At 51.0% G+C, this 24,135-nt stretch overlaps 10 protein-coding genes and 1 non-coding gene across 11 annotated transcripts; 6 read left to right on the top strand and 5 right to left on the bottom strand.

The window, feature by feature from the left end:
* Positions 1–291: 291 nt before the first annotated feature.
* Positions 292–1,835, bottom strand: VE01_03299 (uncharacterized protein). Its single transcript, XM_018272795.2, has 5 exons — positions 1,385–1,835; positions 1,126–1,318; positions 1,025–1,072; positions 695–966; positions 292–624 (listed from the first exon to the last, which is right to left on the bottom strand). Exons 1-5 carry the CDS (start codon positions 1,476–1,478, stop codon positions 449–451), a joined length of 783 nt encoding a protein of 260 aa, XP_018132594.1. The 5' UTR covers positions 1,479–1,835; the 3' UTR covers positions 292–448.
* Positions 1,836–2,473: 638 nt separating this feature from the next.
* VE01_03300 (uncharacterized protein) lies at positions 2,474–5,436 on the top strand (the record flags this gene model as incomplete). The annotated part of the gene is made up of 4 exons (XM_018272796.2): positions 2,474–3,065; positions 3,136–3,373; positions 3,436–3,550; positions 3,830–5,436. Exons 1-4 carry the CDS (start codon positions 2,914–2,916, stop codon positions 5,434–5,436), a joined length of 2,112 nt encoding a protein of 703 aa, XP_018132495.1. The 5' UTR covers positions 2,474–2,913.
* A 218-nt stretch (positions 5,437–5,654) lies between these two features.
* On the bottom strand, positions 5,655–8,145 carry VE01_03301 (uncharacterized protein). Its single transcript, XM_018272797.2, has 3 exons — positions 7,164–8,145; positions 6,963–7,078; positions 5,655–6,869 (listed from the first exon to the last, which is right to left on the bottom strand). Exons 1-3 carry the CDS (start codon positions 7,270–7,272, stop codon positions 5,913–5,915), a joined length of 1,182 nt encoding a protein of 393 aa, XP_018132494.1. The 5' UTR covers positions 7,273–8,145; the 3' UTR covers positions 5,655–5,912.
* A 1,558-nt stretch (positions 8,146–9,703) lies between these two features.
* MDM10 (protein of unknown function DUF3722) lies at positions 9,704–12,677 on the bottom strand. Its single transcript, XM_018272798.2, has 2 exons — positions 12,519–12,677; positions 9,704–12,469 (listed from the first exon to the last, which is right to left on the bottom strand). The coding sequence occupies exons 1-2, from the start codon at positions 12,613–12,615 to the stop codon at positions 11,259–11,261; spliced, it is 1,308 nt and encodes a 435-aa protein (XP_018132493.1). The 5' UTR covers positions 12,616–12,677; the 3' UTR covers positions 9,704–11,258.
* A 153-nt stretch (positions 12,678–12,830) lies between these two features.
* MRT4 (mRNA turnover and ribosome assembly protein) lies at positions 12,831–13,891 on the top strand. The gene is made up of 2 exons (XM_018272799.2): positions 12,831–13,074; positions 13,131–13,891. Exons 1-2 carry the CDS (start codon positions 12,884–12,886, stop codon positions 13,660–13,662), a joined length of 723 nt encoding a protein of 240 aa, XP_018132492.1. The 5' UTR covers positions 12,831–12,883; the 3' UTR covers positions 13,663–13,891.
* Positions 13,892–14,084: 193 nt separating this feature from the next.
* VE01_03304 lies at positions 14,085–14,166 on the top strand (the record flags this gene model as incomplete). Its single annotated transcript has 1 exon — positions 14,085–14,166. It is a non-coding gene; the product is annotated as a tRNA-Ser (tRNA).
* Positions 14,167–14,659: 493 nt separating this feature from the next.
* On the top strand, positions 14,660–15,524 carry VE01_03305 (uncharacterized protein). The gene has a single exon (XM_018272800.2). It carries the CDS (start codon positions 14,877–14,879, stop codon positions 15,330–15,332), a length of 456 nt encoding a protein of 151 aa, XP_018132498.1. The 5' UTR covers positions 14,660–14,876; the 3' UTR covers positions 15,333–15,524.
* On the bottom strand, positions 15,406–16,594 carry VE01_03306 (uncharacterized protein). Its single transcript, XM_018272801.2, has 2 exons — positions 16,218–16,594; positions 15,406–16,165 (listed from the first exon to the last, which is right to left on the bottom strand). The coding sequence occupies exons 1-2, from the start codon at positions 16,377–16,379 to the stop codon at positions 15,563–15,565; spliced, it is 765 nt and encodes a 254-aa protein (XP_018132497.2). The 5' UTR covers positions 16,380–16,594; the 3' UTR covers positions 15,406–15,562.
* A 758-nt stretch (positions 16,595–17,352) lies between these two features.
* VE01_03307 (uncharacterized protein) lies at positions 17,353–18,374 on the top strand (the record flags this gene model as incomplete). Its single annotated transcript, XM_018272802.1, has 2 exons — positions 17,353–17,710; positions 17,758–18,374. 2 exons carry the CDS (start codon positions 17,353–17,355, stop codon positions 18,372–18,374), a joined length of 975 nt encoding a protein of 324 aa, XP_018132496.1.
* A 1,482-nt stretch (positions 18,375–19,856) lies between these two features.
* On the top strand, positions 19,857–22,040 carry VE01_03308 (uncharacterized protein). The gene is made up of 3 exons (XM_018272803.2): positions 19,857–20,607; positions 20,680–20,965; positions 21,016–22,040. Exons 1-3 carry the CDS (start codon positions 20,373–20,375, stop codon positions 21,761–21,763), a joined length of 1,269 nt encoding a protein of 422 aa, XP_018132491.1. The 5' UTR covers positions 19,857–20,372; the 3' UTR covers positions 21,764–22,040.
* VE01_03309 (uncharacterized protein) lies at positions 21,980–23,454 on the bottom strand. Its single transcript, XM_018272804.2, has one exon. It carries the CDS (start codon positions 23,228–23,230, stop codon positions 21,995–21,997), a length of 1,236 nt encoding a protein of 411 aa, XP_018132490.2. The 5' UTR covers positions 23,231–23,454; the 3' UTR covers positions 21,980–21,994.
* Positions 23,455–24,135: the final 681 nt, after the last annotated feature.

The following is a 24,135-nucleotide window of genomic DNA, read 5'->3' on the forward strand; positions in this document are numbered from 1 at the left end:
TATGATTGAAATAAAAAGCACTCATACAGACGCCTATACTCCCATAAGCAAAAGGCCACTTATGACTAAAGCACAGAAATAAGAGAGGGTGGAATAGTGGTTCGATTCCACAATGGAGATCTCGGTGGCAACATAACTCTGCTGCCTTATAAAAAATCAACACCAATGCGTCTTCTATTGTCCTTCATGAGTTAGCAAGTCAGCACATGAGCGCAATACCTCACAGTTGCATGGAACAAGAATATCCATGAGACATTGTATTCTTCGTTATTCATTTGCACCATTATTGCTCTCTATCTTAAACGAAACGTTATAAATAGTGCCACATATAGTAACATGGGCAATTTACAATTTATACCATCAAGAGTTTAGATTCTCATGCCTATTTCCCAGAACATAGCGATATCAAGTCTCTACTTTGATTTCGAAGTTTACGCCCTTGCTACATCTAAAGCCCACGTCCAGAATGCAAGTCCCGACGACGTCTAGCCGCCGGAGCCTCCTTAGGTGTAGTCAAGAGATTCGTAGCCTCACCAACAATCCCCGTAATCCTCATGATATCCTCAAGAGTCACAGGATTCTCCTTCTTAGTCCATCCCAGCTCAACTGGAAGACGCTCGTTCTCTGTCATCTCATATTAGCATACACCCCAAACCCGGCCGGGCTATGCCCATAATGGATTGTCCAAACTCACCAAAGAAGAAATCAATCAGGTTCTTCTCGACCGTAGCAGATTCGAGATCCCCAAAAACGATGATAGGCGCACCGACCTCGCCGAGACTGAATTGCTCAGTATTCGCAGTGAAGGTGTACTCGGGGTTCTTGGCCTTGGAGGCGAGTTGGCGGGCGAGCTTGCCGTTGGCGAGCATGTTGGCGTCGAGGACGGGACCGGTCCACCAGACTCGTGTCTCGTCGAAGGTCGCTTGGTCGAAGGCGTGGTTGTTGCCGAAGAAGGCGTCTACGCGGCTGGTGGGTGGGGGTTAGTATTGTGATGATGCGGTTGTCACCCAGGGTGAGAACGAACCTCAAGCTTGCATCGTGCTCCAAGACATTGTGGCGGTTGAGGTTGTCCCTGAGAATATAATTAACATCAACTACATTTGAAAAGTTATGGGGGTTACCCACAGGGTGAAGAAAGTAGCATTAGGCTCCGGGTTAGCAATGATAGCCTGATCCCACATCAAGCTCGCAAGAGCTGGGTCGAAGTTGAGTCCCGCAGACAAAGCGTGAACCGCATTTGCCTTGGTGATGTTCCTGCCATCGTGAGGGAGGAAGCCATGGTTGGCCAAGGTGTTCATCATAGGGCAGGGCCCGCGGACTATATGATATTAGTATTTTGTAAAAGCGGAAAGCCGGATGGATCTCTTCAATCACAATAACTTACAGTCATCTGGCCCAGCGGGCTCCCAGCCGGAGTTGGAGCCTTGCCCGTAGGCAACGCCTACTGCCAGTGTGGTGGAAAGGATAGTGAGCTTCATCTTGACTTATTCGTATAGACGGGTGGGTGGGCAATTCAACGAAGTGCAGGACTAGATAGATATATACAGTACTAGACAGCATCCGCAGCGCCGTCCGTCCCTTACATCTATAGCCCCCCCGGCATTTAGCTGCCGGAGCAACTACCTTGCTTAAGGCAAGCACAGCAATATAATTCTCGGCGGAGTGATCTCGTCGCCGTCGCACGCAGATCACTCTTTTGTTTCGCTCCGTCATCAACCATGCATCCCGATATGGTCCCAGCAGCCAATTGAACGCCGGACATAACTAATGCACCACAGCATTTTCACGAGACGTCGTCGTGGAATCATGGAGTCGCGAACCTTGCATAGTTGCGGACGGCTCCCATTGGCGCCTCGGTACGCGTATCCCCTTTACTCTCCGCGTATACCATTAGGCTCCGTGCCGATCATTGTGAGCGGCGCCGGGAACACCCAAATCCTGAACAACAAACACACACAATTTTGCAATCGCCAAGTGAATCCCCCCTTGCTGCTGCGCATAAGCCTCGTACTCGCAATGCGTACTCGCACTGCGTATTCGGACGGTGTTCCCCGCAATCTCATCTTCGAATATCGGGTGGTGTGGTTTGGAAACCACAGCACCGTCGCCAAGGTTGGCAGGGAAGATCCCCGTTTGCGCAACGTTGAGGCTGGCCATTCAGGTTTGCGAGAAGTTTGTTCCTTAAATGAAGTGGATTTAGAGTGGATTAGGATGGGCCTCGGTTTGTCGATCTGCGAGGTTCTAGCCACTCGCAAGGAGGACATATTTTTGTTACAATATACTTGCATTGACGTTCGCTCGATAATAGAAAGAGCTGAACGAATCGGACTGCTGTAATTAACAATGTGATACCTAAAAGAGAGTCCGGCCCGGTAGTTGTAGGCACCCCAGTCATCTGCCGGGTGCCTAAGCCCTATCTTGCCATGCGGTGTGGTCGGTTTCAAAAGTCGACGGAGCATCTCCAAAAAGTATATGCCTCGCTGACATGACACAGAAATACTAAATTGGAGATCATGCGAATAAATCCGAACTTACCGGAATATTCCTTCTGCCAGCATCTATTCACGTTCCTTTTGTCGACATGAAAGATCCTTTGATGCCATGATCTCGCCCAGGCATGAAACCGGCCGCCCGTAATGCCCTTAAAGCGCCGCCGTGGACGCCTCATGCATCTCTCCCAACACCGTGCACAGACCCCAAACAATCCAATCTGTACTCCCTCCGCATGTCAACCATGTTCTTCCACTACGAGCCTTCCCCGCACCCATCTACAAACCGAAATGCCTAAAACGCCTCATATCACAAGTAAAATTTAGCTTGTGATACCACCTACCAGCGGTGGAGCGCCCCCTCCTCCTCGTGCGAAATTTAGTGTAGGCCGCCACGCGGGTGTGGCTGATAGATCGTCTCCACATGCGCCCCGCCATTAGAACTCGGGCGGTGGAGGACGGGGAGAAGGCGCAGAGAGGCGTTAATGACCGCGCTGCGAGGGCGGGTGAGGCGGCGCCGCCGTATGTGTTGGTGGAGCTTATTGGGAAGGGGAGTTATGGGCGGGTTTATAAGGGGTGAGTGCTTCTCAGCCATCTACAGCCCTGCGCGCGCGTAGTAAGTATGTAAGTTGACGCTCCTCTGTAGCGAGGATACCCGGACAGGGGAAGTTGTGGCGGTAAAGGTTATCGATATTGATGAGAGTGATACCGCTAGTCCGCGGTATGCGGATACGTATGGTGAGTTTCTGAAGGAGATTGGCGCGCTGAAGGTGTTGAGTGAGGGGAAGGCGAGGAATATTAATCATATCATCGATGTGCTGCCGGTGGGACATACGATGTGGATGGTGACGGAGTATTGTGGAGGGGGGAGTGTTGCGACGTTGGTAAGATTTTTTGTTCTATTGAGAATCCATATGTCTCTGTGTCAGGACTGATTAAGGTGCAGATGAGACCTAAGCCAGGTGGCCTGGGGGAGAAATATATCATTCCGATTCTGCGGGAGGTGGCAGAAGCACTCGGGTGGGTGCATAAGGCTGGGATTATTCATAGAGATGTAAAATGTAAGCTATTATGGCTGGAATTCGCCCTTCACACTTCCTGGTTGCTCTTTCCGTTATTATTAGCTCTTTCCCCTCTCTCTGTCCCCATCGCTATTTCCCTATTTGCTCTTTCATGTTGATATCCCGCTCGCTCTTTCCATTGCTATTTCCCCCGCTCCTTCCCCTTACTCGTTTCCCCTCGCTCCTTCCCTATGTGTCCTTTATGTCGACCTCTCCATAGCTCCTTCCCCATCCCTCATCCCCCGAACAATTCCCACACTAACACCCTCCCCCTAACAGGCGCAAACATCCTCATAACCACCGCCGGCGCCATCCAACTCTGCGATTTCGGCGTCGCAGCTACCCTCTCCCTCCCCTCTTTGAAACGCACAACGTTCATTGGAACCCCGCACTGGATGGCTCCCGAGCTCTTCACCTCCTCCTCCTCCTCCTCCTCCTCCTCCTCGCCTAGTTACGGGGTAGAAGTAGATATCTGGGCCTTCGGAGCCGTGGTATACGAAGTTGCCACCGGACTCCCCCCCAACGCCTCGAGTCGGATCCCTTATGGACAGCTAGAGAGTGGAGTGAGGGTGGCTGTCCCGAGGTTGGAGGGGGAGGAGTACTCGGTCCAGCTTAGGGGGTTAGCAGCGTACTGCCTGGAAGAAGATCCGAGTAACCGGCCGATGATTGGGGAGGTGCAACTACACCCGTACATCCACTCCACCACCCTCAGTTATCCAACCAGCGCACTCGTGGACCTCATCACCGCCTTCCGAATCTGGGAACAAGAAGGCGGGACGAGGGCTTCACTGTTCATGTCTGGCGGCGCATCGGGCCCATCTGAGGCTGGCGAAACTGAGGAGAGTGGAAGTGAGGAGTGGGATTTCAACTCCACCCTCCGCGCATCAGCCGCCAAAGATGCTGGTACCCTGTCCGAGAATCCCCAGCCTACTCCGCGCGCCAAAGGGGGGCGAAGGCGGCCGCCGAAGGAGGTGTTGGAGCCGCTGAGGGAACCGATTGAGAGGGTTTTTGATGCTAATACGCTCTCTAATTATGAGGGGAATAGTCGTGCGCATTATTTCCCCTCCCCGTCGGATGGGGTGGGTGATTTACCACTCCGTGAACGTGACGAGGGGGGAAGTCGGCTACGAGACGTAGATGGGGATGAAACGTTGAAACCGCCTCCACTCCATCCCGTCGCTGATTTAGATGATACCAAGCGCCGCACGCAGGACTGGACATTTGCTTCTTCCCTCCCTACGCCTCTTCGGGAAGCAGAGACGGAGGGTGATGGAAACCGCCGGACAAAGGATTGGACGTTTGCTTCCTCCCTTCCTGCACCGCGTGAATCTACAGATGCAGTGGGGGAGTTTAGTGACGGTGGCGGTGGGTACGCACATACACCGACGAGATCTGCACGACCTATCCAGATGAACCGCATGTCGATGGGGGAGGGGTTAATTGATCTCGATATGAGTTTATCACCATCTCCACAGATGTCATCCCAGCAAGCCCAAAGTCATGCGTCGGTGGCGGAGTCGCTGATTGATTTGGATATGAGTCTCTCCCCCTCCCAACACCCACCATCCCAGTACCCAGCAAGTCGCGCATCAACGGCAGAACCGCTGATAGATCTCGACATGAGCGTCCCACGCTCCCCTCCAGCAGAGCAAACGGCACCCTCCACCCCCACGGCGCACGCGCAAACAGTAGTAACACGCACCACCACCGCAGCTGTCAAGCCTGGTTCGTGTGGGCGTGAACTCCCTGCGCCGCCGTCGGTGGAGGCACTGAGTGGGGTGGCGGGGGTGGAGGTGATGAGAAGTGAGATGGGGAGGTTGTTGGGGGGGTTGGTTGTTGAGTTGGGGGTTGTTAGGGATGTGCTTGCTGGGCCGGGCGTAATATAAATTAAGAGGATAACAAACAGGGGGAAGGAAACGTAATGTATGTGTGTGATTTATGGTTGTGGGTTGTGGGTTGTGGTTTGTGGTTTATGGTTTATGGTTTATGGTTATGGACAAAGGTCAGTTGGGGAATAATGTCACAAACACGCATTTTCAAAGACGTAAAAGTAAGTAGAAGAAGGATCATTCTTTATATTGCCCGGCATCCAGCGCGGGAGGGGTGTTTTTCTACGTTCTATATACAACCCCACACACCACCACTATCCTCGCCATCCGTCCATCCATCCATCTCTTCCAACGCCATCAAATTCCCCCAGCCGAACGCCTAACAAACAAACAACCCATTAAAAAAAAGGCACAAAAAAACACAAAAGCCGTCAGCCTCAGTATAAAGGCGCGACAAGAACGCATATAAACGCAGGACATGCAGAAAAGTGCAGAAAGGCCAGACAGTCTGGGTTGGGGGGGGTATGTTCTCTCTACGCCCACTTCCCCAACACCGCCATCAGACCCGCACCAAGGACCATGCATCCAAACGCCGCCAGGACGACCTTGACGCTACTCCGTCGCATCTCCTGGTTAAACATGAATTCGTGAGCCATCAACTCCACCAACCCCGTGTAAATCAGGATACCCGCTGAAATCGAATCAAACACCCCATTCACGAGGAGCATCGCGCGACCATCCGTGCTAAGGCTTTCTCTGACACCCAGCCCGACAGCGATGGCGAGGGGAGTGGAGATACCGTAGAGCGCACCGAGAATCCAGGGGAGCCATTCTCTGTCCGCGGGCCAGGGGGTGGTAGCGAGGCGGGAACCGAGACCGAGTCCTTCGAAGGTTTGGTGGAAGACGAGGACGATGTAGAGGACTACGAATTCTTCGCCCGCGACGGCGAGGGTGAGTCCGATGAAGATGGAGTGGAAGATGACGCCGAATTCGAGGATGAAGATTGAGGTCAGCTGCGCGGCGAGGTGCTCGGAGGAGGAGTGGTGGTGCCCGTGGGAGAGGTGGTCGGTGCCGCCGGGGGGGTAGGAGAATTCTTGCGAGCGGGTTGGGGAGGGGGGACAGTCGGCGTGGGGGTCGTCGTGGTGGTGTGTGTCGTCGTGTTTGTGCGATGTTTGAGACGAAGATGAAGAATCGAGTGCAGGCTGGACAGCGGCGGGAACGATGACGTCGGGTGTGGGTGACTTGAGGTCAGAAGTGTGAGTGGCGACAGCGGTGATGGGGATGGGAGGAGGGCGGGCGCATTCGGGGTCGTGGGCGTGGGAGTGGGCTCCGGGCTTGTTGACGCCGAAGAAGTCGAAGCGCATGGCCATTAGCTCGATGAAGAACATGGCGAAGATGGTCATGAGGACTATGCCTTCGACCCAGGAGTACTCGGTGATGGGGCCGGTGAGGCATTCGTTGGTGAGGGCTTCGTGGGCGGGGGCGAGGAGCTGGGGGGTGTTAGTGGTGGACGGTGGAGGTGGTAAAGGGGGAGGAGGGTGGACAGTGGATGAGGGGGAAGGGGGGGGGGAAGGTGGACTTACGTGAATGAATGCTGTGGCGATGATGACACCCGAACCGAAGTATTTAGCGACGAAGAAGGCCGATTTGGGAACGCGCATACGCTTTGAGCGTGAGGCGATGACAGGGAAGAGAGCACCTAGGTTGGGGTGTTAGTTGATCTTCGATGTGATGAGGGTGGAGGCACGTGAGTGAAGTGAGGAAAGGGGGAGGAGTAGACATACCAAGCATTGACCCAAAGCCGATGACGAAGATGGAGGAGATGCGCAGGCCGATGCGGCCGTCATAGTCGTTTCCGCTGCCGCATTGCGGGAGTGGTTCGAGGTCAGACATTGTGGGTGGAGGTATGCGGTGATGGAGGAGGTGTTGTGTGATGATTGATGGTAGTGAGTGATAGATGAAAGAAGGTGAGTGTCGAATCCTTGTGAGAGATATGTATGTGTATATCTTCTCTACTTTCTTTCTTTCTTTCTTTCTCTCTTCTTTCTCTTCCTCGATCAATCAACCTCGATCAAGCTTTTCCAAACAGACAAATCTCTCGATGACAGCGCTCTCCCGATGATGACACTGATCAGCAGAAACAAGAACTCCTGCAGCCGGCTGGGCAAGCTTATGTCTTATACACGCGCGACAGACCGCCGGGTAGCACAGCTGGGACGGCGACGGCGGGTCGTCTGGTTTGTCTTGTCTTGGTTTCTCCACCGGGGCACGTTGTGGGTTGTGCGTGGAGGTAGGGGTAGGCGGGCTGATGGATGGATGCAGGTATGTAGGTAACCTTGTTGGTGCGGTGGATGCGTGGATGCGGCAGGTTATGTAGTGGAAGGTGGACGAGGGGGCGGACGTGGGATGTAGTGGCACGTATGTCGGTGGTAGGTGGGTGGAGGTGGATGAGGTGAGTTTGCTAGTGGTGGTGGTGGAGATGTGCGTGTGTGCGGCGTGTGTAGTAGGAGGTAGTGGTAGTGGTGGTAGATGGCCGTCTATATGGTATATGGTATATGAGGAAATGAATGAGGCTCTCGGTATGAGGGATTGAGAACAAAGGCGGCGTGGTCGTTGGTGTAGGTATAGATATATCAGTCGGTCATCAGAGTACGGCGGCAACAATCAATTACGCCCAATTTGCACACTCTTCTTTCTATAGTGACAGCGACGATGATGATGACAGTATGAAGGCGGTGATGAGGAATTGACGATATCTACAGTATGTGCAAAAGAAAGAGAGAACCCCCATCCCAGCCCACGCCCACGAAACCATGCAAATCCCCCCCCACCATCCATCCGCCCCGATGACAACTGCAAAAAAAGATCCTTACGCCTATCCCTCCCAACCCACCTTTGTTTGGAGCTTGTCGCCTCTTAGCGCGGGCGGGAGCGTCACCTTGGGGGATACCCCTGTGGGTCCTTGTTGAGAGAATACGTCTTGGCGCTGACTTGGCGGGGTTTTTTGTGTGTGAGATGGGACAAAAAAGCCCTGTCCTGATTGCCGAGTGTCGGCCGGTGGATGACTAAGGAGGGATGAGGAAGATTGGAGGGCTGTGAGTGGCTGGAGAGAGGGGGGAAAGCGAGAGAGAGGTGTTACCTTGTGGGATAGATGAGGCGTTTGGAGGTAGGGGTACTTTGGGGGGGTACTTTGGGGGGGTACTTTGGAGGAGGGCGGGATGGGGTGGTGGTTTGGCGGGTTTAGGAAGGAGGGGGATGTAGTTGATGTGCTTAAGTGTACTTTATGATACTTGGGTACTTTTGTATCAGCAATATGGTCAACGGCCACCCCCAATCGATCAATCACGTACTTCTTTTTACTGTACGGGCAATTTTAGGAGTACGGTTTTTTTAGTGTATAGACAATTTCTAGAGTACTCTTTTTTACTCTACATACAATCCCATCTCAGCCCTGTACCGTATCTTCTTTATCCTCCTCAATGGACATTCAACGTCATCCCTCCTTCCTTCCTCACCCCTCCATCCCATCCCACACCGAACAACGCACACAATTATATCATACCATACCACACCACACCACACCTGCGTCTGCACCTCCGATCCACCCACCAAAAAAAACCCCTCAATGTCTCACTCCCATACAATCTCTTAAGATTACATATAGTACAACAAACACATACACGCACATATAAGCACACATACACATACACACACAGCAGTAATCTCTTACCGAGCACAACACACCAAGAAAAATATATATATATATATATATAAATTCTTCGCATAAACACATCATGTCCTCACCCGCTATCCACAGCATATATACGAGTCCGTCAATCCCCCACCACCACGGGTATACAAACCCGAACGCACAACCAGACGCACAAAAATAATCCTACAGTAACCAAACCACCACATCCCCAAATCCGTATACTAACAAAGAAAATACATACATACACCAACCCAACTATAACACACACACAAGTACCTCCCCCTCCCCCAATGATACCGCCCGCGGGGCATGTAAACTCCTTGGCCCTATCCCCCCGGGTTACGCAAAGACACGCATCAAACGCACATCCCACCCGCTTTCCCACGGACGGACGCCACGGCGGGCGCTACGGGTGTGTGTGATTTTTTTTTTGTCTTGGGCGGACCACTTCCTCCCTCTCGCTCCTGCTGTTTTCGTCATTTCGTGGTGTGCTGTGTTGTGGGTTGGTGGTTAAGCCGTGAGAGGGCGTGGGGGAGGAGGGAGGGTGGATTGGGTCTGTATGCGGGAGGAGGACGAGGAAGGTGAGTGAATGTGGGTATGGACGGCATTGTTACCCGCGGTTCTTTCTATTTCTGCTCTACTAACTATACTGCTATACTACGGGTGGGGATCCATATATATGCTCTACATATGCTCTACAGCTATATCCACACACCACAGCTCACAATCAACCTACATCCAATCCACACACACCCCACACACCACAGCTCACAATCAACCTACATCCAATCCACACACACCCCACAGAAAGGTGTCTATCCCAACTACACCCCTCCATGTCCAGAATATTTACACACACACCCCTCATACACACCCCTCACACCCTCATACCCTCATACACCACATACACACACACCCCTCTACCCTCCCACATCACAATTCGTCACGTTTCTCGCCCTTAACCCGTACACTGTGTGTGCCACATCACGTGTCTCACCCGCCCAACCCAACACGAGCGAACTGCAAGTCAAGTCAAGTCGCACACCGTGCAACTGCAACGTGCTACCCACGCCTCACCTCCCCTTACCTCACCTCACCGCACCGCACCGTGTCTTATCGCTAGGCTGGGTCGGGAGGGGAGGGGATCGCCGCGGGAGTACGAATGTCACTGACTAGGTATTCAGCTCGCGCGCGTGTGGTTGTATGACACTCAGCGCGAACGGTTGATGTGGGTTGCCGGTTGGGTTTGCGAGTGAACTGCCGAGTTGTGGTGAGGTACAGGTAGTACCATTGGAGTATGGATGGTGGTCGTGGTGTGTGGTGAGAGGAATGATGTACTCGAGTAGGAGTGTGTGAATGCGTAATGTAATATTACGAGTAGTAGGCATGTTAGGAGGGTTCGGATGGTTAGAAGCGCTCGAAGTGCAGTAGTACACCCCCCAAGGTGCACCGCATCCCAGCATCATTCCAGCCCAGTTCACACCCTTTCACAACACCCCCTTCCCAACTCCCAGTCCTCATCCACAGCCACACATCCCAAGTAACACTTCATAGTGCGAAAAGACGGGACAGTCTGGGACTGTAGTGCGAAAACACCCTTCGCAGTCCACAAGGGATTGTATCCCTCATTTCCATTCCCCAGTAAACAGTGGGTAGTAGTGCGAAAACACGCAAGCATCGCCAGTTCGTAGTCCACAAAGGGATGGCTTGCTTCCTCATTTCCCACTTCCAATCCTGCCACACGCTACCTTGGCGGCCACACCACGGCGAATACACCGGTGAGCGGGGCGGGGACACGGGATGCTGCATCCAGAATCCCGTGGGGGTGGTGCGAGGTCGGACGAGCCGAGTTGGGCTGAGGCCAGGGGTTGTCGTTGGTTCGAGACGAGGGTGCTGTTGGTGAGAGAGACGGGCTGAGACGGTGGTAGTGACGATGACAGTTACCCTCTCTCCAAGAGGACGCTGCTGGGATGAGAGGATCGTGTCGTGGGGATCCTCCCCTTTCCCGTTTGTAATACGCCGCTCTGGCTCCAATAGCGCGTGCTGGTCGGGTTATGCCGTTCCCCTTTCCTCTACTCCCACTATTCTCACTCCCTGACACGCCTCTCAGTCCCTCTCTCCCACGCCGCGCACACACGTATCTCGCACGGCGCACTCACCCACTCACTCACGACGAATACTGCAACTCCACCCCCAAGCTCCTAAACGGCTGATCCCTCCGTCTCAAATCAAGCGTCGACCCAACACAAACAAGCAGATCCTTCACCCTCCCCTCCCACACCACGCCAACGCGCAACTTCTCATCCACCCTTCCCTTGAACACCCCCGTCACCTCCCCCCTTTCGTCCTCCTTCCCATTGACTCGTATCCCCATCGGCAGTCCGTCCGCCGATACAGCAGCAGGGGCAGCAGAAGGGGGAAACATCTCCTCCTCACTCCTCCACGCCAGTTTCGCTGCCATGCTCCTCCCTCCTCCCCGAACGGCGGGTAATTTCACGCTCCGTCGCCAAAGCTCGCATCCGAGAACGAGTTCGCTTTCGTAGCTGTAGGCGTTGAATTCGAATCTACTACACAGTGCGACGTCCTCCCCGGCTTTAACAGCGTAGGTAGCGCTGAAATTTCCCATCAGAGGGTTCAAAGTGAGAGTCGCGGTGAGAGGGATGCCGCGGTAGGTAGGGAGGGTGGCGAAGCGGCCGCCGAGACTGACGCCGCCCGATTTGTTGAGGGTGCCGTAGTAGGCTTCTGCGCCGGCGGAAAAGCGGCCGTGGATGCGGTCTTCGGTTGGTGGTGTTGCGGATGCTGATACAACTCCAGGGGACGTTGGTGAAGTACTGCAGGTGGCAGGGACGCGCGGATCAGCACCGAAATTGTACAGCCCCTTGAACCCGAGCAGCCCGCCGTCGGTGGAGTAGAGGGCTTCGGTGGAGTATTTCCCGACGTCGTGTTGGTGGAGGGCGAGGAGGGTGCCGCCGTTTCGTAGGCGAGAGGAGGAGACGGCGCTGATTTTGATTTGGGACGTTGGGGAGAGGCGGCGCAGGTAGAGCGCTTCGAGGGTGCTTTGGGGGAGGTAGAGGCGGCCGTAGAGGAGGGTGGGTGGGCTGACAGCGTCTGTGGATGATGGGTCGGAGGATGGAGGTGGCCATGTTGAGGAGGGCGAGGGGAGTTCTTGAATTTGTCGGTAGCCGCGGATTACATCGTGGAGGTTGAGACGGCCGGCTTGTGCGAAGGCGGAGGTGAGTGGGAGGGAGGTGTAGAGATAGGAGAGGGAGCCATTGACGAGGCCGACGCTTCCGAGGGCGTAGGAGGTCGCGAAGTTGGGTGAGGAGAGGGAGGAGATGTCGACGCGGAAGCCACGAGGGGTATCGAAGTCGAGGAGAGCTGGAGGGGGTTAGCATAGTCCGCTGGGCGCATAGGTCATGTAGCTTACCTCTCGACGTGGCCGTCAGGTTCGTGTAGTTATTCTCGTAGCTCCATCGCGACGCATTGTAGAAGGACTGCTGCACAAAATCCATAAACTCCAACATCGCCGCAATCAATCAAACCGCACAAATACAGTTCTTCTCGCCAGCAACGCGTTCGCCAAGAGACAATTGACTCTGAATTCCCCATCTCGGTCCCCCAGAAACCAAACACCCACACAGCCCGCACCAAGCCCAATGCGGTTAGTGCATCACACCGCCGCGGCAGAAAAGTCTCGATAGTGAAATCGATAGAAATCTCACAATCATATTTACGGAAAAACCACCTCCCCAAACCCCACCACCAAACACTCCCATCTCAACCACCGCCAGAATGCCTAAATCCAAGCGCGCCAAGGTGGTTCACCTGACCCAGGTCGATAAGAAGGGCAAGGAGCTCACGCTCAAGCTCTTCGCCAATGTCCAGGAGAGCATCGACAAGTACAAGTATATCTTCGTCTTCAGCGTCGACAACATGCGCAACACCTACCTGAAGAAAGTGCGCGCCGACCTCAGCGATTCTCGGTTAGTCCTCCCAATTTCCCCATTCCCCCCTCGATCGCAAGACTAACACCCCGTAGCCTCTTCTTCGGCAAGACAAAGGTCATGGCCAAAGCCCTGGGCTCCACCCCCGAAACCGCCTACCAGACCAACACGCACCTCCTCGCGCCCTACCTCGCCGGCAACGTCGGGCTCCTCTTCACCGACCGCAGCCCCGAGGACGTCAGCGCCCACTTCGCCGCCAACACGCCTACTGATTTCGCGCGCGCGGGCACCCGCGCCACCCGCCGCTTCGCAATCCCAAAGGGGATCGTGTACTCCCTCGGTGGGGAGGTGGCGGCCGAGAGCGATGTGCCGATGGCGCATGGGCTGGAGCCGGAGCTGAGGAGGTTGAATGTGCCGACGAGCTTGAGTAAGGGGAAGATCACCCTGCAGAATGAGTATGAGGTGTGTCGCGAGGGGCAGGTGTTGGATAGTAGGCAGACGAGGTTGTTGAAGCTGTTTGGGGTTGCGACAGCGGAGTTTAGGGTGCGTGTTGTGGCGTATTGGAGTGCGGAGAGTGGGACGGTGGAGGAGGTGGATGGGGAGGCGCCGGAGGAGATGGAGGAGTAGGGGACGGGCTTGATGGGTTGAGATGTGAATGGCTGGGCTGGCATGGGGTGGGATTGCTGTAGCTATAGAGACCTACAGACTCGGCGTTACGGGAGTTGTGATGAGGAAAAGTAATGAAATGACTTCAATACTGGCTTTGAGGTGTATGTTTTAGTGAGTAGATTATCTATGAATTGATGAGTAGCACACATAGGGCAATATTAAATAAATATTGGGGGCACGATTTGACGATACTGTTTGCAGAAAATTAATGCATGTGTATCGTCTCTTGAAAATAGAAAATTGTCAAGAAATTGTATTTCAGGGTGTGAAATATCACAAAATACGTTGTGGGGGAAAGTGCAAATAGGTATAAAAAAAAACAGATCGTAGTTGTTTTTGTTGCCTATATTATGCGTTGTAGGTAGCTCCTTCCATATCAAAGGCGTGGTGCCAGAGTGGTTAATGGGTATGACTAGAAATCATATGGTTTCGGCCGCGTAGGTTCAAATCCTGCCCACGTCGTTTATTCTTTTTGTTTTTTTGCACTAAAAACTCTTACGAGGGACTATTCGCAGCCTTACACCTAATGGAATTTCTCCTTATGGCTTAATTTTTCAGTAACTAGCATATTAAAAGACTCTAACAGTTTCTAAGTTGTTTAGAGTCTTTAATTAACTTTTGGTTACTATGGTTAACTCAAGCAACAATAGAGTCTATAGTATTGAAAGACTAACAGTTTCTAAGAGTCTTTATTTAACTTTTAGTTACTATCGTTTACTTTAGCAACAATACAGTCTATAGAGTCTTTATTTAACTTTAAGTTACTATCATTTACTCAAGCAACAATAGAGTCTGTAGGCGTTATTTTACTTTTTAGTTACTATCATTTACTCAAGCAATAATAGTGTCTGTTGGCGGTTCTGAGCCTCTTGGTGGGTGTTGGTTGGCTGCACCAGGGCGATTGGCTTATCTGCACGTGCGCCGATATTTATTTTGCGATCTACAATCGTTTTGGCAAAGGGTCCTCAAGGTGAAATCAAGTCCTCAACGCCATTAATACCCATAAAACACGAATAAGCCAATAAAGCAGGAGCAACTGCACCTCTTTATACCTGCGACACCATAATCTCTCCGATATAACCACCAGTCGACCTACAACAACCCGGCACAACCAGTCGCATCGAGAACTCCAACCAGCCAGGCACCGGGCACAACATCCCACAACCTGCACAATGTCCTCTCAAGACTCTCTCCCATCTTCCCCCGAAACCATCGCGCGCCAGCGCTCCCTACTCCGCTACACCTCCTTCGGCGCGCTCGTCATCTGTCCGCTCCTGATTGCGCTGCCGCCGCGCAAGATGGACGTCTACACCATCGCGGCGCTGGCGTCGACGGGGTTGAGCGGGAACTACTTGATGGGAGATTACACAGGGAGGACAATAGTTGACCGGGCGAAGTTTTCTGCAGCGGGGTTTATGGCTGAGAAGGCGGAGGAGAAGAAGCGGTTACAGGAGAAGATCAGGATGGGAGAGGTGCTGAGGAGTGCGACGGATAGTAGGCCGAAGGAGGGGTGGAAGGCCCAGAGGGATGAGAGGGAGAAGAAGGCCGCCGAGGAGGGGAAGGGGTATGGGGATTTGATTATGGATCAGATTTGGGATGTGTGGACTTGGGGAAAGGGAGATAAATAGGTGCTGACAGATGAGGAGCTGTATGATCAGGGTTTACGACGACAATGAGGTGGAAGTGTATATAAGAGTGTAGCTCGCGATAGGATTATCTGGCAGAGCTTGTAGTAATGTGTACAGTACGGGATATACCCTTCTCTTGGTATCAATCACTCATACACTTCCTATGCGATTATATACAGACATTGAAGCCAGGGTATAACTCGCGCCCACTTCCTCGACCAACATTAATTTCACGTAACCCTCCTGCGTCTCTTCCTGTCTTCCTTCCCCTCCACCTCCGCCTCAGGCGACCCCCTCTTCTTCCCAAAACTCTCCCTCTTAACCCTCTTCTCCCTCTTCCTCTCATCCGCCTCGAGCGTGCTACTCCTCCTCCTCCTCTTCTTACTCCCCTCTTTCATCTTCAACTTCTCCCTCTCCTTCACTTTCAGCCGCGCCTCCACTTCCGCACGAAGATCATCAACCTCCACCTCCACCTCCTTCGGAGGCTCCACCCGCTCCACCCTCATCTTCTTCCCTCCTTGTACCGGCAGAGCATGCGATGCAGTCCCGCGCTCCTCTCCACTGGGGCTCGGGCTCGGGCTCAACAGCTCCGCCTCCTCCTCTTCCGCTGCATTCCTCCGTTTCGCGCCAGGCTCCGTCAAGACCTCCGACCCGCCGCTGCGGCGCCGCTTCGTGTTGTTTTCCAAGCCGCCTACTTGCCCTAGCATCTCCTTCGTATTTGCCAAGAATTTAGAGATTGTGTCGTGCCGCGCCGAGGCAGGCGGTGAGGTCTTGAGGATCGCGGAGAGGATGCGTGAATGCGATGTAAGGAGGGTGTGGTGCTGGTGTATAATCTGCGATGATGTTAATTGGGTGTGCTGCGAGGGTTCGGGGAGGGTAACGCACCTCTGTCCACCAGCCGTCAGAAGTTTCATCTTGAGCTGGCCCCGTCTGCTCGTGCTGGCCAGTCTGTGCATTATCCTGGTCGCTTTTGCGTTTCCGATGTGCTTTCTTGATTGGGATTATTGGTCGTTGAGGGAGCGCTATGCTAGCCATTGTGTCTGCCATTTTGGGCGCAGTTTAGAGCAAAGGCAGGACTTTGTAGGCCGCCAGGGGACAATTCAAGCCTTTGGATGTGGAAACGACGCGGATGGATGGTTGGAGGTTGTCCTCGAGTTTTGTTATCCTTATCGGCTCTTAATTTGGAAGGAACCAGAGCCATCGGTTGTTCCTTCCCTGACACTTCTCTTGGCACCCAGACCACAACTCACCGGATTGTCCATATCACCAAGTGACTGAGATTCCCACCGGGGAACATACGTTTACGGTATTAACTTCTATTTAAAGCTGCTAAATTGATATTTTTGTCATTTTTGCCGCGTAGGAATCAAGGCTCTAGATGGCAATGTTCAGCCAACATATAAATGAATTTAGTCAATCGACTAAAATATTATCTCCGAAATAAAATCAATTGTATCATAAGAAAAATAATATAAATCAAAATAATAGTCCTTTAGGATTTTATTTCAATACAAACCAATTTGTCTCTCCTATTGAACAGCTATATCTACTTCTGGGAATTCCATTGGAGATTCACTCGCAGGTAAAGCCTCAGATGAATTGGGTTTTTGATAATTCGATCAATATGCTTGCGTCGGAGGTGATACCAGGATAGCAGATTCATGAGCTTCTAGAGTGACTGTAAGTGATAACTATGGAAGCCTTAAACTCCCCCAAGGAATCTTTGGTTGCAAGTGCCAACCCCTATATATCATTAATTTATAGGAACGGCGGACATAAGAACATCTTCATATCTCCGTTATATTCACAAACGAGCGAATACAATGTACCTAAAGACGCATTGAACCAATCGTGTATATAGTTGGCGCGTAAAGCAGCGAAAATTTAAAGACGAACGGATTTAAGTGGTATGATTAAAATCCGTTGTGTCATAATGGTTGTGTTGGCTGGTGGTGCGGATAAATAACGGCAATCCTCCAGACACCACCATAGCACTTAACATTTGAAGCCACTGGAAACGATGGTAAAGACTACGGCAATCAGGCAGTGCAATGAGCGCTTTGCCAAAGAGAAAAATCCTGAACTCGTGTGTGTGTTTGCCGGCGCTACAAGCGGTAGCGGCGCCGGCGCGCTCGAGGCGATGGTTGGTATGCTACGGACATCGACCTTTTATATCATTGGAAGATCGTCAGCTCAGTTTGCGAGCCAACGGAAAAAGTTAGAGAAACTAAACCCTGGCTGTAAACTTGTGTTTCTTGAAGCTCAAGTATCATTGCTCTCCGATGTCGATGCGGTGTGCAAGCAAATCGCAGCTTCTGAAAAGAAGGTGGATTTGTTGTTTATGAGCCCTGGGTGTATTCCTTTCGGGGGACCAAAGTGTACGTACCTTACATTTTTGAAGGACACGGTACTAATACATGTGTAGATACGAAAGAAGGCCTCGAGACCTGCTTCGCCATTTCTTACTATTCTCGAATGCGCCTTATACAGAATGTTCTGCCTCTTCTGCGCCAATCTTCGCGGCCACGAGTCCTTACCCTGCTCAATGGCGGCAAGGAGAAACAAATGTTTGACGATGACATTGGCCTAGAAACTCAATGGTCTGCAGATGCAGTAATCACCCACACCACCACCATGACGAGCTTGGCGCTCGAGCACCTAGCTAAGGACGACGAGAGGATTACTTTCCTACATGTGTTCCCTGGGTTAGTAAACTCGGGCAACTTCATTAGAGTGACTGCAGAAGAATCGGCCGGAGTGGTTTGGAGTGTGATGCTGGCGGTATTCTGCCGCATGATCACTGTGGTGCAGTTAATTTTTGGAATTACACCAGAGGAATGTGGGGAGAGACAGGCTTACCACCTAACAAGTGATCAGTTTGGACCAGGTGCATGGCGAATCGATAACTCAAGCGAAGTAGTGACTGTGCCTGCAGGAGACGTCTTTGAGAAATATAGAGATGGTGGATGGCCGAAAAAGACTTGGGAGCATACCACAGCTGTTTTCGAACGTGTGGGGGCGACTGGAAATAACGAAGAGTAAAGAGAAAACAGTTATGAATGTTTTTTTGCTTATAACTGATTTGCCTGTTCTCGTTATTAATCAACTCATCAATTCCTTTTATGCATGGTGCAATTTAAGGAGAAGCGGGATAAGGATATTTGGCAAATGCCTGTCTTGTGGAGGAGGTATTATGACCTAGCTACTATCCCCTCCCGATATTTTCATAACTAGATAACGGTTAGATTTAAGCTGCGATATAGACGCGGGATTGTTGCATGCCAATGATAGATTCCGGCTTCGTAGTTTGGGTCGGCAAGGACTTTCGTGATGTTGTTCGCAGAATAGGCATCCTTTCTTTCCTCCTTCACCATCCCCACTGATGCAAGGTATCGCAGGATTCGGCCTTGGAAGTTGTCAGCAGGATTCCTCAATAATAGACCAAAATACATGCCCATAAGTTCTGGTGCAGCGCCAGACAGCTGAGCGAGTTCGCTGGTAGTTAGAGGCTTTCACTCTGAGCAATGGCACCGAAGATCTTAGAATCAGCCCCGATGCGAGCGCCGGCAGTTTGAAGATGCTACGGGAAAGGCTTTAGCTTTGTTCATTGTTTAACGAGAGAAACGGATCAACAGACTCGAGCCGAAATCCTCAACAGCGTCTCATACGGAGTTTCTAAGGAATATTGAAGGTTCCGAAGAGAATCTTAGATTTCCACTCGTCCAGCATCGTCAGTCTCATGAGCTAACTCTTGGATTTGAACAATCAGGCCCTCCATTGTTTGAGAATGGTACAAAAGCAGCCTGAGGTGACTTGATCAAGAGTCGCGAGAAGTATCAAGGTTCTGGTGGTATAACAAAGAATATATTTCGGCAGAGCCGTGAGTTATTCTCTCTCATGAGCTGGTCCGCCGAACCACGGATTTTGCGACTCACGTTGGGCCGGGGCAACCATGAGATTGAGGTAGCTTTACAGTATAATTTATAAAATGTATATATCTAAAGATACCTTCTCAATTGTGTGTTTACCACCTAATTTACTAGATATAACCCTTATAATAGGAAGGCATTTTTTAATTCTTAACATTGTACATTTTATTAAGGTAGTATATATTAGTAAATTATATCTGTTAATAGTGGAAGTAGTAATAGAGGAGAAGTTGTAATAGTCTAAATTGGCTTTTAAAATATGTAAAATTACCCTTATCTCATGGTTGGGCTGGCCTATTCGCAAGTTGAAAAACTTGCGGTTCGGCCGGCCCGCGAGGGAGAATAACTCACGGCTAGGCGGGAACATATATAATAATCTGTTGAACAATCGAACTAGGTAAAAGTGGTGCGCTACACTTTGGCAGGCCAAAAGCTGGCTTATATTTTACAAAATAATCTTTACTGTTATAAAAGAGGTACACGTGCTCAGTCGTATTATGTAAGCAGTATGAGCTAATGCTTGTTTGTATTAAGCGTTACTAAGAATCACCTAGCGCACGGCTTCGGTCTTGTAACCGTCAGGGGGGCAGAAGAACTGGTGGCTTATTGCTCGACAACGTGGTCGTAGATCTTGGTGAATCTCCACCATACATAGCCATGCATCTCAGATGTCTACCAATAGATCGTCACGCATTTGGAATGTGCCTGATTGCATCTTTTTTGCACGTTCTTAAAGAAGCCTATTGATTATCCAACGAGGTAGTTGAAGAAGTAAATATCAGGGTTCGGAACTTCAATCTCTGATTTCCAACTTCTAATGGCCAGCCTCTAATTGGCTCAAGTATTAAATCAGTTGGGACCGCTCCACGTGTCCCTGTGCTCGTGGTAACATCCTTGCAATATCATTAGGAGTTTGGAGAGAAGGGCGGGAGAGGATCGTATTTCGAGAGATACCATTGCACGCATTGCCAAGCCACCGTTGCCCAGAATTCGAAGAGACGGGACACGAAGAATACAAATAGAAGCATGGCCAAGGCCGCAAAGATGTCTATAGCAGCCCTCCATCCCAGCTCAAGCTTCAGTGACCCCTCCTTCTTTGACATCCAACACCATGCGTTTCTCTACCGGAATCTACACCGCGGCTCTAGTTGCTGTGGCTGCTGCTGCGCCAAAGTCATCCTCAACCCCAGCCGCGAACCCTACGGCCACTGACCCGGCCGCCGTCTATGCTGCTCAAGCTACAGCCAAGACCGAGAGTCCAACGAGCCATGTCAAGGGCAAAGTCTTTGACCGCTTCGTAACAATCTGGTTTGAGAATACAGACTTTCAATCAGCTGCCGCCGAAGGTAAGTTTCAGCCATAATTCCCTGCAATTCTTGCTTCTCGGTGATAACCCAAGCTAATCTATAGAATTGAAGCAAACTTCGAGTTCTTCGCAAAGAAGGGCATCACTCTGGAGAACTACTTTGCTGTTACGCATCCCAGTGAGCCTAACTACATGGCCGCCGTTGGCGGTGACTACTTCGGGCTGAACGGCGACCCATTCATCGCCGTGCCAGAGAATGTTTCCACCGTCGTGGATCTTCTCGAGGACAAGAAGATCAGCTGGGGTGTTTATCAGGAAGATATGCCATACAGTGGATTCCAAGGCTTCTCATGGGTCAACCAAAAAACTGGCAAGAATGACTATGTTCGCAAACACAAGTAAGTCCTCGACCACATGCATATTGAGTAAAAGACTTACAATCCAAAAGCCCAGCAGTCTTGTTTAACTCCGTTGCCAACGACGCAGACCGTCTCTCCAAGATCAAGAATCTTACCATGTTCCAGCAGGACTTGAAAGCTAACAAGTTGCCACAATGGATGTTCATCACACCAAACATGACCAGCGATGCACATGACGCCCCCATCGGCACGGCTGGTGCCTGGCTCCGAACTTTCCTCGAGCCTCTTCTCAACGACAAGAACTTCATGCAGAACACCATGGTTCTGATCACCTTCGACGAAAACAGCTCGTACCCCAAGCAGAACCGGGCTTTCTCTGTCCTTCTCGGCGACGCCATCCCCAAGAACCTTGTCGGCACCACCGACTCCAACTTCTACAACCACTACTCCGAGATTGCTACCGTTGAGGCCAACTGGGATACCCACACTCTCGGCCGCTATGATGTGGGCGCCAATGTCTTCAGCAATGTTGCCAAGCACACGAATGACAAGCTGCGTAGCTGGACAGGCACGCCAGCACTCGCCGACACCACCTTCAACGCCAGCTATCCTGGTATCTTCCACTCGACGACGTGGGCGCCGCAGCCAGTTCCCAACACCTTGATCAAGGTCAACGGAAGAACCGTTCTGCCAAAGATCAGGAAGCAATGGGTTTCCCAGCAGAAGAAGACGGTGTATTGTGGACAACTGGAAATTCCGACCTCTGCGAACCCACCCAAGGGAACATGTCCGGGGCCCTCGGGCAACGACGGGCACTCCCAGCAGCATCACGGCTAAGCCGATAACTGGGTTGGATCCTTCCTCAACCCTCTTGCAAATAATCTCTGCGCAAATTTTGTCCTTCGATTAATTAGAAATGACTCGTCTGGTGATGAATGTTTTGGCTCACTTTGACCTAAAATACTAGATGGGACGAACATTTTGCATTACTTGTATGTGTGGACTGAGTATAAATATTATTATCAAATCTAGTGGCATCTAAATCTAAATCATCTCGAATGATAGTGTTTAAAGTTTTGCGGTAGCTCTCCTATGTTTCACCAACAAAAACCGGGAAAATAAATCGACCTTGCCTACTGTGCCTCCTTCCTTGAAATCCGCTCCCATAATTGCCTTGTACTGATCCGGGCGAAACTCGCTGACCAGCAAGAATCCGCTGCGAATGTAATTGGTGCATATGCCGTTTCCACTTGCGCATTTACCATCCGTTGTACCTGCATACTGGCTGTTCCCGAGTGTCATTACATCGATCAACACATTAGCAAATGGTTTCATTTGCTCTGCCGTAATCGCCCAGTTACCGTCAACATAGGCTCGATAGAAGCCATTGATATCCAGAGACGCGTGATTAGAATCCTCCACGTTATTCTGGTCCATTGCATAGTTCCAGACGTAAATCGGGTTCCCCTTCTTGCTTTTCTTGATTGTTGATCCACCACCAGTAAAAAACCATTTCAGATTTGCAGTCATAATATTCTTGTATTTAGATACCAACGCGGGGTTATCGCCCAAAATGGTGTGGGCTGCAACGAGATTCTGGAAGGCATAGTTGAACATCATCTGTTGGTTCCAAGGGACGGCTTGACCTCCCTTGTAGGGAGAATCTTTGGCGAAATACATTTTATTGCCATTGGAGAGGTCGAGTAGTCGAGAGAGGATATGTCCAGACATTACTTTATCGGCCTGAGTAAGATATGTTTTGGCTCGCTCAAGGTATGTCTTGCCATAGTGATTCTTGTCGCCAATTGTAACAGCCTGGTTGTAAAGTGCTTTAGTCCCAAGTATGAGATTCGCACAGCTTGCTAAATGGCCCACCGGATCGCCTTGCTCGCCACCCGTGATGATAACTTTCGTGGATGGATCGTTGGGCCAAACTGGCGCAATATCCCCCGTCCAAATCTTGTGCTGCCCAACAGGTTTCGCAGCTATGTCGTTTCTCTCGGATAACACTGCATCGCAATAACTAAGCATCTTATCGAGAACGGGCTGTTGGCCAGATATCTGATAGACAACACCCATGGCCTTTGTCTCTTCTCCGCTGTGGCCTTGTGCCCAGTTATTGCCGACGTTGTCCTTCGCGGGCTGCAACGTAGCAATATAGGTGCTGAAAGAATCAAGCTCCTCCTTGGTGACAGGGCCATCGAAGCTAGTAACCTTCATAGTAGCTCCAAGTACTAAATGTACATGAAGACAGAACATAAGAGCCACTGCGCTGCCGCAGCTACGGAGGGATGTGAGCATCATTGTCGAAATCAAAAAGATGCCAAAATATGAGAGAATAGTAAGAATGACTTCTATGAACTTTGGGCGACTTCGCAGCCATTTTATATCTATTCGTTGAGAAACCTTTAATATAAATGTGCGAATCTAACGCAGGGTCAATTGTGGGGTTGTACAAGCATTTGTGGACTGTAGATCACCGGGCGGGCCGCTGTCTTATGCGATATGGTTTTCGGTGAATGAATGCCGAGTGCCTTCCGCTATTAGACAACGTGCAAAATTCTTAGGGAAACGGCAAGGGTAATGTGTTGGAGATTCGGGGAAACTGGGGTTTGCCGAAAAATTGGCCCTACTTTGGGCCTTTCCCCGAGACATCTCACATGCGAGAGCTGGTGTGAAGCCAGCTGACCCAGCCGACCAGAAGACCTGGCAAGACCTACATGTAGGATATTCGGCCACCCTCCAGGAACCTTCCATATACAGTAACTACGTAGGTTATTTAGATAGTCATATAATTTACTTGATCTTTATATTTCTATATACTGTACATACTGCTTGTAATAGAGAAAACCACGCGGTTTTGGGTGTGGATCCCCGTATTCTGTGCCCATCTCAATATTCCACAGTAATCATTCCCGACTTCTCTTCTCTTCTAAAATTGCTAATCTATGAGGAATTATAAATGCCACCTGAGCGAGGTATTCTGTACAACCAAACTAATGCCTTGAGTTTCAAACATGACACACCACTTTCCTATTTAGGTTATCTACACCGTGGCTCGTAGCAGGGCACTTTACAACCTTATCGAGCTTAAATAGACACATCAAGAATACCACAAATTATCATCATAGCCAAGACTGATCTCACATTAATGAAATCCCTTCCATACACCCTAGGTACAAATCCCCTTTGTAAGCTCCATCTCAGTA

The sequence above is a fragment of the Pseudogymnoascus verrucosus genome, assembly GCF_001662655.1.
Source record: "Pseudogymnoascus verrucosus strain UAMH 10579 unplaced genomic scaffold scaffold_10, whole genome shotgun sequence".
Classification (NCBI taxonomy): Eukaryota; Fungi; Ascomycota; class Leotiomycetes; order Thelebolales; family Thelebolaceae; genus Pseudogymnoascus; species Pseudogymnoascus verrucosus.

What these genes read in the sequence shown, in the direction of transcription:
- VE01_03299 (XM_018272795.2), bottom strand. Translation starts at nt 1,478, where the DNA reads ATGAAGCTCACTATCCTTTCCACCACACTGGCAGTAGGCGTTGCCTAC. An exon ending in GCCCGCTGGGCCAGATGACT is followed by an intron (nt 1,319 to 1,384) that starts GTAAGTTATTGT and finishes AATATCATATAG; the next exon opens with TCCGCGGGCCCTGCCCTATG. An exon ending in AATGCTACTTTCTTCACCCT is followed by an intron (nt 1,073 to 1,125) that starts GTGGGTAACCCC and finishes TTATATTCTCAG; the next exon opens with GGACAACCTCAACCGCCACA.
- VE01_03301 (XM_018272797.2), bottom strand. Translation starts at nt 7,272, where the DNA reads ATGTCTGACCTCGAACCACTCCCGCAATGCGGCAGCGGAAACGACTAT. An exon ending in CGGCTTTGGGTCAATGCTTG is followed by an intron (nt 7,079 to 7,163) that starts GTATGTCTACTC and finishes ACCCCAACCTAG; the next exon opens with GTGCTCTCTTCCCTGTCATC. An exon ending in TCGCCACAGCATTCATTCAC is followed by an intron (nt 6,870 to 6,962) that starts GTAAGTCCACCT and finishes AACACCCCCCAG; the next exon opens with CTCCTCGCCCCCGCCCACGA.
- MDM10 (XM_018272798.2), bottom strand. Translation starts at nt 12,615, where the DNA reads ATGTTGGAGTTTATGGATTTTGTGCAGCAGTCCTTCTACAATGCGTCG. An exon ending in CCTGACGGCCACGTCGAGAG is followed by an intron (nt 12,470 to 12,518) that starts GTAAGCTACATG and finishes AACCCCCTCCAG; the next exon opens with CTCTCCTCGACTTCGATACC.
- MRT4 (XM_018272799.2), top strand. Translation starts at nt 12,884, where the DNA reads ATGCCTAAATCCAAGCGCGCCAAGGTGGTTCACCTGACCCAGGTCGAT. An exon ending in GCCGACCTCAGCGATTCTCG is followed by an intron (nt 13,075 to 13,130) that starts GTTAGTCCTCCC and finishes AACACCCCGTAG; the next exon opens with CCTCTTCTTCGGCAAGACAA.
- VE01_03305 (XM_018272800.2), top strand. Translation starts at nt 14,877, where the DNA reads ATGTCCTCTCAAGACTCTCTCCCATCTTCCCCCGAAACCATCGCGCGC.
- VE01_03306 (XM_018272801.2), bottom strand. Translation starts at nt 16,379, where the DNA reads ATGGCAGACACAATGGCTAGCATAGCGCTCCCTCAACGACCAATAATC. An exon ending in CTGACGGCTGGTGGACAGAG is followed by an intron (nt 16,166 to 16,217) that starts GTGCGTTACCCT and finishes ACATCATCGCAG; the next exon opens with ATTATACACCAGCACCACAC.
- VE01_03308 (XM_018272803.2), top strand. Translation starts at nt 20,373, where the DNA reads ATGCGTTTCTCTACCGGAATCTACACCGCGGCTCTAGTTGCTGTGGCT. An exon ending in TCAATCAGCTGCCGCCGAAG is followed by an intron (nt 20,608 to 20,679) that starts GTAAGTTTCAGC and finishes ATAGAATTGAAG; the next exon opens with CAAACTTCGAGTTCTTCGCA. An exon ending in GACTATGTTCGCAAACACAA is followed by an intron (nt 20,966 to 21,015) that starts GTAAGTCCTCGA and finishes ACAATCCAAAAG; the next exon opens with CCCAGCAGTCTTGTTTAACT.
- VE01_03309 (XM_018272804.2), bottom strand. Translation starts at nt 23,230, where the DNA reads ATGATGCTCACATCCCTCCGTAGCTGCGGCAGCGCAGTGGCTCTTATG.